This window comes from Dromaius novaehollandiae, chromosome 2 (genome assembly GCF_036370855.1).
Source record: "Dromaius novaehollandiae isolate bDroNov1 chromosome 2, bDroNov1.hap1, whole genome shotgun sequence".
In the NCBI taxonomy this organism is placed as follows: Eukaryota; Metazoa; Chordata; class Aves; order Casuariiformes; family Dromaiidae; genus Dromaius; species Dromaius novaehollandiae.
Window position 1 is genome coordinate 51,353,565 of NC_088099.1, and position 20,517 is coordinate 51,374,081.

Below are 20,517 nucleotides of genomic sequence, written 5' to 3' on the forward strand. Positions count from 1 at the left end.
TGGTCACTGCAGTGATGGGGAAGAGGAGAGAAACAAATACACACATTCAGATTAAAGCTGCAGTTGTTTTCCTCTCACACCTTTATATTTAGCTGCTGCCACCAAGTCTGCGGGTGCCAGTCTCTCCAAAAGAGGCAGATAGCTCAGGTCTTGGCAGGTTCCCACCTGCTCCCCTACCTCGCTCTGCCCTAGCTGCCCCACCGCAAGGCTTTATCGCTGGCTGCTCTGATGTCAGGCACAGCCCAGGCCCCAGCAGCATCCATCCGCCTGTTTATCGCCTCCCCTCCACACTGCCAGTGTGGCCATGCAGAGCTGCTGCCACCTCAGTGGCCTGGAATAAGGGGCTGCACGTTACGGAGGCAGGAGGAAGAACAGTTTCATAAGGACTTCCACCTCGGAGAGGTGGAGGAGGCATTCGGTCCTTTCTTCAGGCAGTGCACTGAAGTGCTGGGACAATATAACCTGCGTAGATAGGACTGAGGAGGAAAAAAAAAAAAAAAAAAACGTGTTTATGGGGGGGAATATACAGTGATCTCTGCGGCAAGCAAAATATCTTCTCAGTAGTGTTTGGACTGCTTCCCTTTTTTCTGTTCATTATCTACACCTGATCAAGGGGCCGGTAACTGCATAGTGTAACTTTATTCTTTCTAGTTACTTTCTTGCCATTAAGAAAGATTAGGAAAAAAATGAAAACACTGTCCAACCACAGGAAAACTATTTACTCTTTAGGCCAGAAAGCCTTTCTTAATGTAATTTTCTTTGCCTTTGATTTTGGAAGTTTCTCTTTTAAGTTACCAATTATCTCCCAGTTGCTGCATCCATTAGTGGCTACCATTTGGATGAAGCTGAACCTTCAGCAAACCGTTTGTTTTTATATCCAGTTACAGCTTCTCACTCCCCCCTACTAACAGTAGAGAGATGGGCAACTTGCAGCTCAGCTTAGTTCCCCTTCCCCCCCCCCCCCCACAAACTTTAGGGGGAAATCATATTCAGATGCAAACCAGCTGCTTGGTGCTACCATGCCTCAGTGCTGTTTGCTTGCCCAGGTTTGCAACCAGGATGGTAATTTCTGCTTGACAACAAACAAGCAAAATAGCATTGACTGATCCTGCTAATACCTTGACACTCAGAAATGAAAAAGGGCACATATCCAAAAATCTCAGCTGAAAATAGTTACCTGCAGAGGGCAGCCATTCTGCTTGAAATAGAAATGAATACTGACAAATAGTAGTAGTTCGCTGGGTTTTTTAAAACACACACACACACACACACAAAAGTTACTTATTCCCTGCTCTTCCTTCTATAAAGTATACTTTTAAAAAGGTGATCTAATATTGTGACAAGACTTCGGCTATGATAATCAGCATATCAAAGATCAAGATTCTTGAAGACACAAATGAATTATTTTGTATTAGAGTGATAGTAATATCCAGCAATCAAAAAACTTCAAACAAGTAGGAAGGCTGTCATAACACAAACACGCTTGTGTACCTGAATTCATCCTTGATCCAGCAAGGATGAGAGCTGGAAAAAATCTTATCAAGGTTAGTTTTCCACTTAAATATCCATATGTAACAGCATACTACTAATAAGCACCGTCTAGCATATAGGGCTAGATGCAAAGGGCTGAATAAATCCATATTCCTTGTTCCCAATGATCACCACTGCTTTTTTTTTGAATAATCAAATTCACTTGATTTCAGTGACTGTAGAAAAGCATATATATCCTACTATCCATTTTGTTCTATCTACTGGCAAGCTGTAGAATAAAATCACTTTGTCTCCAGCCCTAGATTTGGGCAAAGGTGTTATGTATATACAGAGCATTGGGCTTGGAAGAGCCCCATTTCCCTTTGCATTGATTATTCTCAAGAAAAGGACTACAAATCACACGAACCACTTTCGCGGTCCTCCAGATGCCTAGCTATTTGTGTGCATCACACACAAACACACACACTATATATGTGTGTGTATATACATATATATGTATACACACACACACACATATATATATAAAAATACACACAGTGCAGCAAGTTTTCGCTTTGAGCACAGTAGACTTTGTTACTAATCCTTTTCAGAATAGGGACTTGAATTCATCTTGGTATTTTAAAATAGTGGAACAAACATAAAACATCAAGTCATAGGTTTGTTGTCCTCCTGTCAAATAAGGCAGCTTGTTGTGGTTGTAAGTAACCACACAAGGAGGATCCAGGCAAGCAGTTGCAGATTAGGCTGCTGGCGTGGCTTTAGCCAATATGCTTGTGGGTGGATAGGGAGTGAAAGCTGTCGGGCCTGGGTAGACTGGTTTCAATCCTCTCCCCTGTCATTGGCCTCTCTAGCTGTTAACAAAGCCTTAACTATATAGACAAAACAAGTAGAGAGACCATAATAAAGCACAAAGCATCACAATAAATGTACCTATTCAGTCTGTTACCTTTATTATTTTTTTAAGTATTATGTTTATGCAGACTAAAAATACACTTGTCACTGCTTGTATCTGAAGAAGTTACTGCCTCCAGGAGATACAATATTTATTAGCAGAGGAGGATGAAGTAATTAAAACTATCTTACCTCATGTATTGTATCCAGCTTAGTTTTTAAGTTCCTGCCTCTTAAAAAAGGCAGAAGGCCTGTGTTATGTGTACTCCTCATGCTATACAAACCATTTCAAACCCTAGTGTGACCATGAAAGCTGCCATTACAAGTCATGACAATCCCGCTGCCACTGCTGCTCCCGACAGCATAGAAAAGCAAAGCAGCAGAGACTCTTGTGGACTTCCATGCAAAAAGCACATTGCTAACTGGTAAGATGACAGCTATTTCAATCCATATAATTGGAACTGCTTATTCATACATTTTAAGGCAATAAAAGTTTTATAGCACAATTGTACAACTGGACAAATGCCACAGTTTGAAAGGTGAAAGTTACAAGTTTCTCCTACTTTGAAGGAACCATTACCACCTCTCAGCAGAAGCTGAGAAGCCTTCCTTTGCGCTTTCCTCTGTCCTCCACAAAGGCAGCTTAGACCGCACTCGTTTCCAACCCGGGCGGCTTGGGCGCAGGTAGGCATTTGCCATTGCATGTTTTGCCTACATACCACTGCATTTTTAAATATCTTTATGAGCCCATCTTCCTCAAAATCAGTCATGAGCCTGTAACTTGAAAAATAACTCAAGATTCGCAAGTATCTGCTAAACCAACAGTGTGATGCTGTGCTTACTGCACAAGGCCTGGGGTTCAGAATACCTGATGTACTAAATAAAACATTTAGAAGAGGTGCTATTATTCAAACTGAAGTTAAGCACTCACATATAGGAAAAGCTAGAGACAGTCAGCAGTTACTACTTCATTACTTTCTTCTGTTTAGTCTTTTTGACTGATCTTCATTGCAAAACAGCAAAACAGTATGTGGGTAAAACTTCAACTATAGCATAGACTTTTTCTTAAAATCAGGATAAACTTCTCAGGTTATAGTTTAATTCTGTTATTTTGCCTCAGAAAGCACTGTATATTCCCCACACCCACACTTGCTGCCCTTGACTAACCTCTAGACATAAAGGTATGTGCTTACAGTCTTGCAAGTTTAGGGACAAATAAGGTGAGTTTTTAAGCCTCGTACTGTTTATTGTTAAGGAGCTGTTTTTGTTTCTTGGTTTATAATCTGCCCAATAAGCACTAAACAAATCTCTGTAAAGGAGCACTGTATACACAAGCAACACAACACTATTTATCTAAAACATCTCTTGCTCTAAGGCTTGTGTATCGCATGCAAAGTCAGCCTGAAATTTAAGGTGGGGAGGCTAATGGGTGGATATGCATTGAAGTTCAGCACTTCAGTGAATAGCACCTGAAAATTTTAATTGTTGGATTTTTCCATCAAGAGCTTCCAAAATGATGAGGTCTATTAATGCATCATTCAATTTGCTGCACTTATTTTTTTTTTAATAGGGTGATCAGACTCTTCACTTCATGAGGTGATTGTCCTGAGAACTACAGCAAATGACATTAGTGATACTAAAATCGGTTATATAAACAGTACTTTTTTTGGCAAGTAAAAATCATTCTGCAGAGAACACATGGAAAAACTCAATCACAAACTATGTAAGACATTATAAATTTGGTCACAAATGATGTGTATGTTCTGAAAATTTGTTTGAAACAAGTTTTGCTGTGAAGTGATGATTTTTAGGTGTGCTTAAAATGCTCAGTACAAAAGCAGAAGACAGGTTTATATATAAGCAGGAAAAACACCTATATGCTTCAACACCAAAACAGAGCATAGAAAAGAGAAAGTAGTGTTACTTTGATCTGTCTTATTTGATCTATGGACTCTTTTTGGGTGTGTCAACAATTGCTGCCAAATGCAGGGTAACTTTGGAATGGAAACACCTGTCAAAGTGGACATCAGTGACCCAGCTTACCTGAATCACTGAGTCCGGTATTCATGTTTAGATGATACCTCCTGCTTCGGCTGGCTGTGAATCCGTCATACATAGAGGTGGGAAGTGCTGAATCTTATTTCTAGCCCTTCTGTGTGCATACTTCTGAATGCACGACTGCAGTCTCTTCCATATATACGTAGTTGGTGGGACTGAATTCTTTGCTGCCGCTACAATGAACTTAAGCGTTGACAGGTTACAATCATGAGCAAGAAACTCCTACGCGTGATCCATCACTATGGTTCCAGGGTAGCCTGCAGTCTTGATTGCACAACTTCTGACATGTTAGATATGACACAACATAATCCTTATTCTTACGTCAGGTCATCCGAAGGTGGCACAGATCAATCATTGCTAGAGGAGAGTCTGAAAACGGTAATGCACCTTGTCAGTTTTATCCAATGGAAGATAAGCAGTAATGTGTTCATCTTCCTCAGGTGCACCTGCTGTCTTTATTCTGGATCACTGGGTGGTTTTAGACATCCTAATCTGGCTCTGTTTACATTTAAGCACTGTAAGGATGGCTACACTTACCAGTCCTTCCTCTGTGATTCTCAAGAGTCTTGAGAAGCAGGACTGGGGTGGGGGTAGGGAGGAGCAAAGCAGAAAGAACTGTAAGGAACACCTTACTTTGGTGGTAGAGCACCAAATTCTAGAAGAAGTCTTGGGACATCAACAGCAGAGGTATGACAATGCATCATAAGGCAGCTGAGCAGAACGGGCACTCCACTTGACATACAACAGTGTTAAGCGCACTGAATAATTCAACAGTTCCTTCAGGCCACTTCGGTGAGATGCATTAGACAGCACACCTGGTGTTTGGATTTGCTTCAGAGTATGCTTGATATGAGGCAAAGAAGTGAAGTAACTTAATACATAATGAGAAGCATGGATTGCTTCCAACACTCATTGGTCAGTTTACAAAAAACTTAGGTTTGAGTTTTGTCTGACCAATGCAGGAAGCACTTCTTTCCTCATAGGTTCTGCCGTGTTATTGAGGGACAGCGACCTCCACACAGCTGAAAGCCTCCTTTGCAGGGTGTTACTGCTCTAATCTCTTCTTCCATAGTCCTATTCCGCATATAACCTACTAAATCTGAGAGGATGTGATTAAGGCGTTGAGGTATTGACCAATTTCACATCCCTGCTATGAGATGCAGGTATGGTGGCTATTATCTTTGCTTTCCCTCTGCCTCTTTTTAGGAATGCTTTTTGGCCTACAAAGAAAACTGTCAGATGGAGATCATTTGTAGTCATTAAAGAGGTTTAGACAGTAACACTGTTTAAAGAAATTTTCTTTAGATTTAATTAATCACATCATACCTGAGTTCAAAACTTAAGTTACCAGGTTTTATGGCTGTGGCAAAGGATAGAGTAGCTCTTTTGTAGAAGAGTCAGATTATAGAGGTGGACACTTTCAAGTGTTTGTTATCCTGCTATGCCATGCTTGCTGTGCACCTGCTTAGTAGCCTAAATATCAGTATTTGGACTTTCAGTCTCTGCTGTGGCAATGCAGGCTTCCTGCACGTTCTTGCACAGAAGGCACCGGAGTCAGCTGCGCTCCTTCTCCTTCCTAACGGACAGAATTCCTTATACCAGAGGTTCTGTGGCAGCTTTGGGCACCTTTCCAGGTCTAACATTTTCTAGCATGGTGCTGTCTTGGCTTTGCTGATCAAAACCTCCAAATTCAGTGTTCATCCTCTTAATTCTCCATGCAGAAAGACAGACATTCCTTATTCCAAGAAAATCTCCTTCTTAAAAACATTGCAAGTCAGATGGGTTTTTAAAGCTTTAAGGAACAAGAGCTATTCATTACAGGGTTTTGAATTTAAGTATATACACCATGTCCCTCATGTCCCTCACATTGTGCAATGACCTTGCTGTTTTCCACATCCTCACAGGGTAAAAATCCCCTTTCTTACATGGTTCAGGAAGCAGTGGCTCACAGACAGACTTCTGAGAAAGGGCAACCTCTGATTATACCAGTAATTTCTTCTTGGTGCTCTCTCTTATGATAGAGGCTTGCAGTGCTGACTCACTTGAACAACAGTTCCCTCTCCCAAAAATGATGCTAAGTGGTAGAGAATCATGCAAGACAGTGCTACGCACTCTTTGCTGAACACTATCCTTGGTCAATGCTCATTTCTTTTGCCAGGATGAATCTTGCTGCAGAAGGGCAGTGAAATACCAATATCTTTCAGCAGCCTGGGGAAACTGTCGACATCTTTAACTATGGGAACATGAAGTGGTGACTGAGAAGAAAGTTTTGGCTACAAGTTTCTGTTCTCCCCAAAGGTCTGCAGCTCTTCAGGAAACCTTCCCTCCCCTCAAGGAAATGCTTAGCAAGGCACTTCAGTAAGGTCAGGCTACTTAACTATTCAGGAGATGATCAATGCCCCAGAAGTCACAGATCAAATACAAACAGGTCTGGATGGTACAGATATCTTCCTGTGTGGGGAAGCATGTCAGCTTCTACCACCAAGCATCCCTCTTTAAAGGAATTCACCTCCCAGGACCACAGAATGCTTAACTATTATTATTAGTCCAGTTTTTCACGCAACCATACAGTTGCATCGTATTCTGGGAATGTGGCCCTCTGTTATTTGACTTGAGTATGAAAGATCAACAACAGGTGTTTTTCTTCTGGTCTACAAAGGTAGCAAGACCAGTCAGTTCATTTTCCTAATGGCACACCTGCCCAAGGCTGGTGTATACTTTCCAATTTTTCTGACCTTCAGCATATTCCATAGGTAAGATGCCACTGTGACTACTCTAAGTTTGCAAAGTTTAAAGCAATGGAAAAAAAACTTGCCTCAGAGTTCAGGCTCCCTGAACTGAAAGCCAGGCGATCTGTTTCTATTCTAGGATATGTGCTTTTTGTTTGTAAAACAAAGATTATGTTGATAAGAAAAATGGGGGAAATACAGATTCTTCTGTTAGAACTTCCTCATAATGTTTTTCATAGGGATAAATTATCAGTCACAGGATTTTTCCAATTCTTACATGAAATAGCCATGGGTTTTCAATTTAAACCAAATTATTTTTTTAGTGGTATTCTGCTGTAAGCAGATTTCTAATCAAGGAAAGGTTAAGCCACTCTGTGCCCTTATGCCCTTAATGCCCTTCTAGTATGAAGGGCATTTGCTGACAGACTGATCAGAAATTATCAACTATCCAAATGGATTCAAAGCTGAAGCAAGGTTTCGCAGGAACAAGTAGTTTACAGACCTCCAAACTCCACTCATAACTCACTCTACCAAAACACAAGCAGCTTCTACAGCATTTTTAGTAGTCTGACACCTGAGCTCTTACTTTTGGCAAACATTTGCACTGAACCCTCAAGTCAGTCTTTGGTTCAGGTATGCTTCTTCTGAATAGCAGTTTTACAGTCTATTGTGTCAGTCACCAAGAACACAAGTCATTTGAAAAAACAGATTATTCATACCTTTGCAGTAACTGGAGTTCTTTGAAGCACTTCATATATTTACTTTTCCCTTCATTCTTTTGCCTTCTTGTTGGGGGTGTGAAGAGAGAGTGATACCTGGGCTAGTCTCCATTTTGGCTGAGATGCTAAGGAAATTACCAAATGAGTATACCAATAACTTATCTACCTCTATGTTAGAGCATCACTTGAAGACAGTGTCTTTATTTACTGCCATTAAATTTAAGAAGGCATCCAACTTGCATTCTTGATAAAGTTAGTAACTGTATGTGGAAACAATCTGTGAAAGGAGGCATCATGGAGCTGCACAAATGATACACTTAGTATCTAGAAAAAATCAAATTATCTAGCACATAAATGACATATACTAAAGATCAGGTGAATACTATAAAAGTGCAGACAGTGAAAAGGGGAAAAGCAATAGCACAGAATGAAGAATTAGAAGAAAATCCCACATCAATTATTTAAGCCTTCCTCCCACCCCCCCTTCACTTTTTTCCATTCAGGAAATACTCTATGAAAAAAATAGCAATTTCAGTGCAAGCCATCAAGTCCAAAAGCCACTTTTCAGGTAGCATTGGATATTACTGTCTAATAGTTTCAATCAACATTTTATTTCCAAAGAAAATGAATATGCAGAAACAAATGAGTACTGGCAACCTACATATACAAAAGTAAAAATGTAAATTCATTATATATGGAAAAAAAGGGTATGAGGAAATGAATTATGAATGCCACTTTTGTGAAACAGCTACATCTTTTTTGCATAGTACCAATTTAAAGGCCACAATTTAGTCCTCGATTTTGCAGCAAATCCCTTTTTAGTCACTTTATAAAGGGGAATTACAAGCAACTGAAGAGTACACATGAATATGCTTAACTGTGACTCTTCCAAATCTTAGAGCCTCAATTCCCTCCAAACAGAAAAATCAGAAATACAAGTCAAAAGAATACAGGTTCTGAATAACAGATTTTTAAAAAGTTTCATCTGTCAAATTCTAAGCAATCAGTTAGCATTCAATTAAAATTTCTCCTCTTAGGCAAATGCAGGCTACATAGGTAGTGATGCATGAGAACTCCTTAAGGAGAACAGGTAACTTCATCTGGCTAAAACAGCTCAGTTGATTAGTCCTCCAACATGGCCTCAATTGTCATTTGAAGGATTGAAAAATGGATCAAACAACTCAGAATTTCTCTACATAGAGCAGACATAACCATCTATGATGACATTTAGTATGGCATAAAAAGGTTTTGTCCATATCACTTTAAATTATTTTCGAAGGATAAAGAAAACAAAGGCCACAAATGATGTCTTTTACTGGATTAGAAGATTTTTGCACTGGTATACACTTACAGCTGCATTTCAAAAGTAGTATATTTCTTTGGATTAGCAGATAATTAAGCATTAAAAACATGCTAATCTGCAATTCTAATTGAAACAGATCCATCCAGATGCCCTACAGGCTTGCATTTCAGCTGCTTAAACTAAGCTGAAATCAGTCTCCTCATCTTCCCTGATGTTTTAATGTAAACGGCAGCTATGTTGTTTTTTTCCACTGCAGTGTATTTTCCATGTTTCTCTATCAAGCATTATTTCCAATCACCCTCCCTCAAAACATGCTTCATTTCATTTTCATTTTACATGGAATTAAGCCTGCAATTGCAAAACTGATCAGTTTACTGTTCTAATGGGGGGAAAACATCAGTTTTCATTCTCCTGATAATCTTCCTGGTCCCATACTGCCCATTTATCCCCATCTTACTTATGTTTATTGTAGTCGGTCTTTGTTTGCCAAGTTCCAACCTGGCATAGCGAAGGTTACCACAACAAACAACTATTCTCACTAGCCTTTGGCATCACAGGCATTAACTGCAGCATAACTGAACAGACTTATTCCTCAAGATTATTTTCTCTTTCACACTCATTTTCAAAGGAAACAATGTTATATTCAGAATTCAAATTCTTTACTGAAAATTAAACCCTGCACAGTTTGGGCCTACAGGCTTACTATAGGGATATACTCAAAACACATCCCTAGAAGCTACTGAGAATGTGAAAGTCTGTTCTGGGATACAAGTGTTCTTTACCCTGGGACTCAGACCACAAATAATAAACACAGCTTAGCTAGTTCCAATCTTTATCTTTGAAAACAAACAAGTAACCAAACTCAGGAAAATTTACATGATCAGCTCTCCTTTCAGTTTAAGCTTACTATCCCAACTGCCTTGCTAAGACTTCAGCTGAACATGCCATGTTACTCAAAAGTCTTTAAAGCAAATGACATCCAAGTCCCCTATGTATTTCCTGCCCTGATTCTGCATGTAGCTTGCTTTCCTTCTTCCTCTCTTCCCTTTTTTCAGCCCCAAACCCAACCTTTTCAGAAGCACATTCCAGCATTCAAATCATTGCAACAGTGACTCATCTTTACAGAATATTAGAAAGAAACCCTTCCTGAAAAAGAACAGTAACTTAGAATTTCTCTGATTTTCTTCTAGATCTTTATGCTAATCCATTAGAGAAAGCACTGCCACCATGAACATAAGGTGTGACTAATCATAATTCCAATTTAATTAAGCTAATGTCTGCTTATAATACAGGAAATTAAGGTAAAAAGTACTGCAGTGAATCTGATACCTGGTTGCAGTGGAAAGCATTTTGCTGCAAATTCTTACATTCTGATGGTTTGATTTAATATAAAGCAGATTTTATCCGTGCATAGCAGCCTCATCTTTGTTAGGAACAAAGCCAGTCATATCTTAATTGAAAGATTCATCTAAACATATTACATTTAGGCTTTGTAGTACATGGGATATCTACGCTTCCAATATTTAACGGTGATTTGGAAGCATAACTGATGGACAAATTTCTCCCCATACCTGGAACAAAAACTTTCAATCTTATGTGGGACGAAAACATCTCTGACGTACTTTCATAGCATTTTTTTTCCTTTTTGTTTACATATAAGAAAAAAATAATACATTTGGCCAGAAGATATACTGTATGTTTCAATACACTTATTTTTGCAGTATGAAATAACTTCTTCAAACAAAGGCAAACGGCAAAGTCATCTTGAAATGATCCCTTGAAAATAAGTATTATCTGTAGAAAGAGCAAGACTAGTATTAAACTTAGAATCTGTGTTAACTGATTTTTTTCTATCACTCAAATGTAAATTTCAAGATCTTCAATTGAAAAAATATTTTAAAAATACTAAAAACCCTCCACAATGTATAGATAATGTATACATAAATGAAGTAAACAAGAAACTTGCCTAAATGAAGGAAATCTGTTGATCATAAAGATTTTACTCAATTTTCAAAAAACATTCTTCCTATCTAGCAGACCTGCATTAAGAGCATGTTTTCTAATGCCAAGATATCTCTAGTAACAGAATATCTAAAGAAACATCATTCAGACACACAAAACATGAAGATTCTTTAGATTTTTTTTAAACCAATGTTGTATCAATGACATTTATAATTTTTTTTATAGCATGTGATCAAATAAAACAGAAAACCAGAATGTATACATTGCTGATTTTTTAAAGTAATGTTATGTACATTTTATTGCCAGTATATGCACAATGGTAAGCATAGAACTATAAATACACAATGTAATTAAACAGTAGAAAACAACAAGAATGTTACACATAACAAAGGAAAGAAAGAGGATATACTATTTTCCTGATGTAGCTGCTAAAAAGGGCTAGTGACAAGTTATGACAGTCTCATTTTAAGTCTTTACATATATTTCTACAACTTTTCCTCCAATAGAATAAATCTCTGCAACGGCATTGCTTCTTTAACGACCATATCCTTTTCTATCAGATTTACTTCAAGCTAAAGTGAAAACAACCTTTCATGTAACTACAAGCATCTGACTTCATTTTTATTCAGTTTTGTTTTTCAGGGTACCTAGCAAGTAAAGTGTGTAAGTAGTTTCTTAGGATATTTGGCTGCATGTTGAAGAATAGACTTTTGAATACACATTAAGTGATAATTTGAAAAAAAGAAATAAAGAAGAATTTCTGTAGATAGTTCTTCCACTGGGTGCTATAGGCAGCAGCTCATTCAAAAATTAGTCACCCTGAAGAGGTAGAGAGAATTTTAGCCTAGCATAGATCATCATCCTTGGCACCGCTATTTTCTCTCTTATCAGGCTACACTTTCTATAACTAGACAGCATCAGAGTCAAAGGAAAAAAAAGCCAGGAAAAAAAAAAAAAGTTCCACCATTCCTAGGAAGGGTCTGTTTCATCCAAGTTCTCAGTTAATTAGCTTGTTGCTTATATCCAAGACCAAAAAAAAAAAAAAAAAAAAAAGACAAAAAAAGAAAGAAAAAGAAGAAAAAGACAACATTTAGGGATACATTTACTTGATTTTTTTCTCTCTTTCCATTATCAAGTTCATAAATACAAAGAACCATTATTCACAATAAACTAACTCTTTTTCAAAAATGGAAAAACAAACCCTGGAAACATTTCCACACCTTAATCCAGATGGGTCTTGAGGATGCTATTCAAGAAAACCATGCAAGTAGTTTGGTGCAGCTTTCCCAACTCATCCAAAATATATACTTTTTAAATTAAAAGGTGGCAAGATCCATAGCATTTGTGACTATTCCCCCTCCCTCCCATTTAAATTCAATGCAGAAAACCTTGGTGCTTTCAGGAAGGTAACAAATAAGTTGTTTTCTGCACTGTTGTCATAAAATCCCATGTGAGTTACAATACAAGACTACTGGTTCCAGCAATAAGGTTGAGAGGAAACATTCTAGTGATAAAGATAAATACATACTGAGCATGCTTGGGCAGAGCACTCCATTCTGAAGCATCCTGCTTGAAGAACGAAAGGTGACAAGGATGGTTCACATCCATCAAGTGACCATTAATTCTGCTGCTAAAAAGCAGACTGCCACACTATCACCAGTTCGGCAATGCTACCCTGAAAGGGCTGTCTTCCACATTAGGAGGTACTAGTTGTACTAGTCCTCTACTGTTCACACTAAATTCTTATTTATGCAACAAACATACAACCAATGAACAATATCACTTTTACAGAACTGGATCAATCCAGCTTTTTTTTATAGGCATATTTCTCAATCTCCAGAATATCCCAAACAAGCTGTAAATAAGATGAACCACCAACACAGTGACTGAGTCTCACTGCAGTTCAGACTAGTCCTGCCTTGTTTCACATCCCTTCTTGTTTCTAGCAAAGGACATGATATTCAAACGAAACAGCAATAAAAACATAATGTTATCTGCAGCTGAATGAAAGCAACAGAATTTATATTTTAACTTCTGAAGCTTAAAGCATACCTGTTTAATTAGCATTAAAAAAATTTAATACAGTAACACTGGCAAAAGTTAATGGGAAGACACAGAGGATTGCGAACAGGAAAACTAATGGGTTAGATTAATTTTAAATTTTATTTCATTTTGATCAACTGATGTTAATACTGTTTTTTCTTGGATTTGGAATAACTCTATTTCAACAGTCACATGCAGGCTGAGGACAGCCATTGGTTAAAGAAAAAAACAAAAAAGGAAAAAAAACAGGAAAAAAAAAAAAAAGAGTTCCAAAGTTGTGTGTAAGAATTTTCCTTTCACTGAAGAAGGTCTTGCCCTTTCTTTAGGGGACCTGGTTCACTCTTGTCAGCTTCATTAGCTTTGTCCAGATACATCTGCGGTTGCATCCCCTGGTCCAGAGCCTGTTTGTGCACGTTTAATGTAAAGGTTCAATAATTTCATCTGAAAGTTTAAGCCAGACATTCACTTGGTTAGTATTCACAAACTGTACAGTTGAACTCTTGACTGTAACCAGAGCAATGATACACTGAAGGGAATCATTAAACCATTTTCTTTTTCCCAAAAGAAAAATTATATTTTATGCAGTTGATTCAAAGTAACATACTTGCCAATGAAAACCTCAAACATGACAAAATTTGTCACAAGGAGAAACTGATTAAGCTTCAGTAAAGATGTTAAAAAAATCTACAGTATCTGGATTAGGATAGATGGATTATTCTCCAAAATTAAAATGCTATTCTGAATAAGTCAGCTTTTTTTTCTTTTAAGATACTGTTGAGGTTTTGAGTTGTTGATTTTTTTTAAAAACTTACTGAAGCTTCCAATACTATCTAGAATCACATTCAACACAATCACTGCCAGATAGTATTTTTTTAAGATGCAACTGTCATTGAATAAGATGTACAAAATTAATTGTCCTGTTCTACTCCCAAGGACAAATGGATCTGCAATTAAAAATAGCTGTTTGCATGGGGGGTGTGGGGGGGAAACAATATGCAAGAGATGTCAAAAAAACCTTTAAGTTTCCTGAATTATTTTTTTTTTCCAAAAAAGAAGTAATGAAAGGACTGATAAAAGCAAAAGAACAGTCAGGGAGAACAGATAAAGCTGCTGTACGTAACATCTGTGTATTATATTTATTGCTTTTCAGCCCTGCAACTGCATGGAAAACACAATGAGAAATCACTATTTCATATTAAAAGTCTGACAGTGAACTCAAGCATGTTTAAAATATTAAAAATATATATACATATATATTTAAAGTTTTTGGCCTCTGATAGTATGTAACTACATCTACTATAAGGCAGCAAGAAATGATATAATTTAGTATTTCTTTTAATGCTAAAGTTCATGCACTTGTATAAGTATCTGAAGATGTACAGCTTTTCAGTTTTGAATCTTTTATGCTAAAGCTGCATTGATCCTCTGTCTGAAGCTTTCAGCAGCCTTGACATTTTTATTGCAATATATACTTCTATGAGATTTGCAATCAAAATGCAAATGCATACATGCCATTATGGACCAAGTTTTTTTTTATATGGTATCTTTTACTTACTTTACTGCCAGTGAGTTGACTGAGATGTGGTTTTAGTTCATCACCAATTACTGCATGAATGGCTACAAGGCAGAAAACACATGCCTTACGAACACTGCTCTCTGAATTATCATAACCCTAGAAAGCAATAAAATTACCATTAATAGCTTATCAGTTAATGATTAAAAGCCTCAAAGCTATTTACTTATCCTTATGATAAATACATTAAAATCTACAGTAAATGAATGCTAAGGTAGCCCAATGAAGCATTCCAACAGCAAAAAACCAAGCAAATACAAGGCATGCACTTAAAATAAATTCTGCTTCTGAATCACTGTTGACAGTCACTTTCCAGATTGAAAATAAATATGTTCCTGTTCATAAGTTACACTGTGAAAGCAGAGCTGCTATCATGCTCTATGTTGACCCACAGTAGGGGAGAACATAAGAGAAACAGTTCTAGATTATAACGATATTTATTTAAAGCAGAAGACAATAAATTTAGAGCTTCTATATTCTGAAGGAAGTATTTGCTTAACAGGCAAAGATTCTTTTCCTAACTGCCACCTTAAGACTTTTGTGTCTGTCACTACCTTCCTAGTAGTTCACTCCTGGCTCTCTCCCTTACACCCCCTCCTCCAAAGCCTGCCCTCGAAGGCCCCTGCTCCACCTCAGCCTTCCTACAGATGTGCAATGAGACCGCACCCATTAAAGACTGAACATCTGCAGAATTCAGCTGTCGAACCCTGAAAAGCCCCTATCAATCATGCGCAGATTGATGTATCTCAGCTCTTGATAAGGTGGACATAGGGAGAGAAATTTCTGATTTTTTTAATTAAAATCCCCCCACCCTTTCCTCTTGCTTCCCCAAAACACCAAACAAAAAAGCCCTAGACGCGCATACAGCATTGACAATTTCAGACTAAATGATTAGAACTTGGAAAAGTTAAACAGCAAACTCTCTTATAACTAGAAGTATCTACCAAGCTTAATTACAACCAGTACTCTGTATTTTTACCTAGATCTCCTTTGATTCCTCACCACAGTTACTATTTAGCTACTTGACAATCAAAGATACTGTTCCCAGTATCTGAATTATTTTGGGCCAAAGCGGCAATCACCTATCAGATGAAGAAATCCTTTATGAGAGCCTATTATTTAAAAATAATCTTCATAATTCTGACATATACTGTGTTCCGTTTTTTACCTGTATTAGACCTGGCACAATCTCAGGCAAAAGCTGAGTAAGGGTTTCTTTAGATACTCTCTCTATGACTTTTGTCTGCATTTTGATTGCAGCCAGATTAATGGGGTAATCTGCAGTTTGGATAATTGGACAAAGAACTTTGATGCACTGATCGGGGCTAATGGAAGTGGCCAGCATGGAAGCAGCTTCTTCGGCAGATCTCACCACCTGTTGAAAGAATAAAGACATGGAAAAATGAATTACAAGACAGAATTGCTATGATCAGTGTTCTGTCAGTAATGGTTTTTGGGGAAAAAAAATATGGTTCCATATAATCTCAACAGATCTACAACACTTAAAAATACATGAATTCAAGAGATTTTTTTGAAAATCTACATGCAAGGTACAACTCTTGGACATAACGCATTTCTAGAAACAAGGCTTTTTTCAATATTCTATGACTAATAATACATACTGAGCAATACAAAGAGCAGCACTCTCCAAACCTGCCTGACAATGACTGTTGCATCAGAACTGAAATCTCTATTCTGCAACAACCTTCAACTACTTGTTGAAATTTCACCAGCTTTCTAAATCTATAATTTCTTGTGTTATCATTCATTATTGCTCATTGGGTCTTTCATGTCCATTTCAAAAACTGTTCAATGACATGCCTAAACTGCTACTTTAAGAAGTTAGTCTAGCTGTTCCCTGTGCCTTTAAGTTGGAAAGAAACTACCATGACAGAGTTCTTTAAGCCTACAGAATATAATAAAACAAGAGTAATTAGGTAGGAAGTCAGAAGGTACAGAAGCTCAGGATATAGCATGGGTACAACAGACAAAGTTCATATCTAATCTTTGTCTTTGTGCAGCTGTGGCATTTACCAGTTGACAAACAGCTGGATCAATGATGCATCAGGAAGTTCTGCTTTGGATTCGCTCAGAATCAGTATTCACCCCCATCCTTCCTGGGCAAGGAATGAGTATGCCAAGACATTCATTCTCTTACCATTGTGCTCAGGGGGTGCTGAAGAGAAAGAGCTTCCTAAACTGTTTCTCTCCATCCTTGTCCCCTTTTTTTTCACTCAATACATAGAAAAATGAGAGAAGAAGCAGGGAAACAGATGAGCAGAACACACTGTCATACATACAGTATATGAAAAAAATTAGAGGATGGGGGGGGGAAATGAATATCAGAAGAGCGAGAGAAGCTACTGGTATGGGAAGAACTGCAGTTAAACTTCAAAACCTGCAACTCCACAGTAAGTTGCACACAGAGTACACATCCTTCCATTGGGTGCAGAGGGAGGAGAGGATATATTTGTCTAATACTAAACCTAGATTTTTTGCATAACATCAGTGATACTTATGTGCACCACTTAATATCTGGGTGGTTATAGTATTCATGTTTCTAATATGTACCAATACATTATGCTTTGTCTGCACGTGTGCACCACACTCAAAATAAGTATTTCTAAGCAAGATTACAGCTATAATTCAACTACTTCGTGTCTTCTGTTTCTGAATTCCCTCACTATTCTTGGCTCACAGCCAACTCTCTTCCCTTTTCTTATCTGCCTGCATTCTCTCTCCTAAAAACTTTGAAAACCATGGTCTCTCACAGTACAGAGCTGGCTAAAAATGGAAAGGAAAAGGGCTGATATTTCTTTGCTATGTTCTGTCCCTTCTCTCAACTATGCACCTTAATGAAATCCCAAAACTTGTTTTAGAGCTCCAGGATAAGATGTCCTACAGGAAAAAAACCTCCTTCCAGTTGCTCCTTGATGTGCTATAATGACATAACTGGGTACTGCCTTGTATCCTCTTCACACAACAACCAAAACAATTCTTGTTAGGATGATGTAAAGCATCTCAGGGCTTATAAAACTGCAGTTTTTTTTCTCTTACATACCTTTATTAACTAATAATGCTCGAATACTTGATTATTAAACAAGCTACTTCCTTAGTAAGATCTGACTGATTTCTCAAACACTTTCTGGACATAACTCAGCTGTTTCATTTCGAAATATTTTTTCATAACTTTAAAGAGAATAAATAATTACTAACCTCCTTATGAGGATCCTTATGGGCTTCCAACGTCTTCATGATTGTGAGCTCTGCGTAATTTTTAAATCTTGCTGGCTGGTTTCTTAGAATTTCCCTTAGAACTTTCAATGCCAAAGCTCTGATTGCATGCTAAAGATTAAATATTTAAATATAAGTGAGTTATGCATCTTTAAATAGACATTTTATTATATTTGGCCATCGGAGAAATCTTTGATAATAGAAAAATATTTATTAGACAATGCTCTATCTGTATGTTCAGTATGAACCAAGCGTAACAAATACAGCTAGGAAAAAAAAAATCTTCAGTGGCTCAACCTGCTCTTTTTTTCTGCAAATAATTTAGGTAGTATATCATAAACATGTCACCAAACTAATCAAGTTATCTATACTACTCAAAAGTTGCAGAGTCGCATACAATTTTATACCCAAATAAGGGCTGATAAAGTCTTTAGCATCAACACCACACATCACTACTTTTCCAAAAGATGTTGAGAAATTTTTCAGGGCAAAAAAGAGGTATTAGTATCATTGTGAACCTTGGTAATTTAAAAACGATGGCCTTTATAGAATATATTTATATTGAACTCAAAGGGTCTTTCCAATGATCATTACTGCATTTTAGAAACCTCTCATTTTTTAAATGCTTTCCCAATACATGATGTTTTGATATTTCAAGTCCATCAGGGCTATGAACAGGTAAGCTCTGTAATCCAGTGAAAAATATTTCTTGTAATCTATCATATGGGAATAAACAAGACTTGAAAAGGTAAGTATTGCTGATACCCTTTTCACCACTGGGGCACTGAGGCTTCATGATATTTTCATTATTTCCATTTGTCAATTGCCATAAGAAGGTTTTTGTTTTTCAAGACTAGCTGACATTTGTGCCCCTCCTACAAACTTTATCCTGCCCCTCCTACCCATACAAACTTCAAAGATGCTGGAATTAAGCTTTGTGCTTTGTTAACGTTCTTAACTGGATTAATCTGAATTTACCTCTTTGTCTCCAAGTGTTTCAAGCAGCAGAAGTAGTATTGTTTTGAAATGCTCATCCCAAACACCAAAGGACTCTTCTTGAGTTAATTTCATGAGCTCATACAGGGCAGCTTTTCTTTCTTCAACTCTCTCATTATGGTTTGATAATTCTTTCAGTAACTCTGCAACCAGATCAGAATGGTCCATGGGAGGCTCTATTAAAAAGGAATATACAAAAAAATTCTTGATTTGTGAAAATAAATATGAGCATCTTCTGTATAACTCAAAGATACTTTCTAGGATGGCTGGTCTTAAAATCTGCCTGCTTTTATTTTTCCCCAAATTTGTCTGAGAAAATTACTACTTGACTAATATATTTTCAGTGCTTAAAATCACACACACACACACATAAAACTACAGAGACACTGCGCAAAAAACCAAAAAACACTAATTTAAATTTTACTCTTCCAATACTCAAAGGTGGTAAGTTCTCTGAATCCTTTTAAATCTGATCTATACCTGAAGTATATGACCCTCCCATCCAAGAAGAGAGATTTGTGTTTTCTCCTTTAATATGACAGACTTGCTTACAATTTTGTAAGCCATGTTTCCACAGTTATATCTAGACTTTTAACATAAAAAGGAGTAAGTGTCACAAGAGTGGTGTTTGGTATAAAATAGCTGATGTAGAAGCAAACCAAAGTCAGTTAAGCCTTTCCAAAGAATGACTGTTATCCTGGTAACAGTCATTACAGGACAGCTCTGGAGGTGTGTGGGTTTTTTTTTTTTTTTTTTTTTTTTTTTTTTTTTTTTTAAGTTTCAACTACAGAGAGCATTCTATGATGATGAAAAAAGCATCAGTAACAAAACTGTGCTTGGCCTGCAAACAGAGACTCTCACACTTAAAACTGGTCTTAAAGAGAATGAAATATCAAGTTGTTGCCTTTATTCCATCACCTAGACCATTTCAGCCTTTAGGAAAGAAAAATATATAGCTTCCACCTTTGCACTGAGACTTTTGGATAAATTAACAGAAATGCAAAAGAAAAAGTTTGAAAGTTTTGACAAAAGTTTTCTTTCAGAGGGCAAACAGTAATAATAAAACTCAAATGTTCCTGTATCTGCATCTTTTCCTAAAATAATTTCCTTTTACTAATATACAAAAAATATATTTTCCATAACAAATTTATGAGGTCATATACTGAGAAACCATAGCCCTATATTACTATATTCAATTATAAATGCTATGACAAAGCAGAAACTAATAAAAGCTGAATTTAGAAGCTTTTACTACCTCTGGAAAATACCTACCACACAGCAAGTATCTTAAGAAAATCACTGGTTTTGTACCCAATGTTTCTATTTGCATTCTGTTTTGGATGAATAATCAAGAACACAAACACCTGAAAGCAGAAATATTTTTTTCCTGCAAGCCCATCTATTGCCTCTATATTAATGCATGCTTTTCAAATTCTCTAAATGGATCGTTAATGTTTGCCTAAAGGACAGACTGAGGTTGCATTCTGCAATGCCATTATGTGACTTATTAATTAGTAC

General features: G+C 37.2%; 1 protein-coding gene across 27 annotated transcripts in view; it reads right to left on the reverse strand.

Moving 5' to 3' along the window:
* Nucleotides 1-11,420: 11,420 nt before the first annotated feature.
* Nucleotides 11,421-20,517, reverse strand: part of CLASP2 (cytoplasmic linker associated protein 2) — a 151,273-nt gene continuing 142,176 nt past the window's right edge. For all 27 annotated transcript variants that reach the window (XM_064506461.1, XM_064506459.1, XM_064506473.1 and 24 more), the window contains 5 exons: nucleotides 18,982-19,175; nucleotides 17,986-18,114; nucleotides 15,938-16,144; nucleotides 14,752-14,868; nucleotides 11,421-13,637 (listed from right to left, as the gene is read on the reverse strand). In XM_064506461.1, coding sequence (XP_064362531.1) covers nucleotides 13,551-13,637; nucleotides 14,752-14,868; nucleotides 15,938-16,144; nucleotides 17,986-18,114; nucleotides 18,982-19,175 — 734 coding nt within the window. In that variant the 3' untranslated portion in view covers nucleotides 11,421-13,550. The remainder of the gene's footprint in view (nucleotides 13,638-14,751; nucleotides 14,869-15,937; nucleotides 16,145-17,985; nucleotides 18,115-18,981; nucleotides 19,176-20,517) is intronic.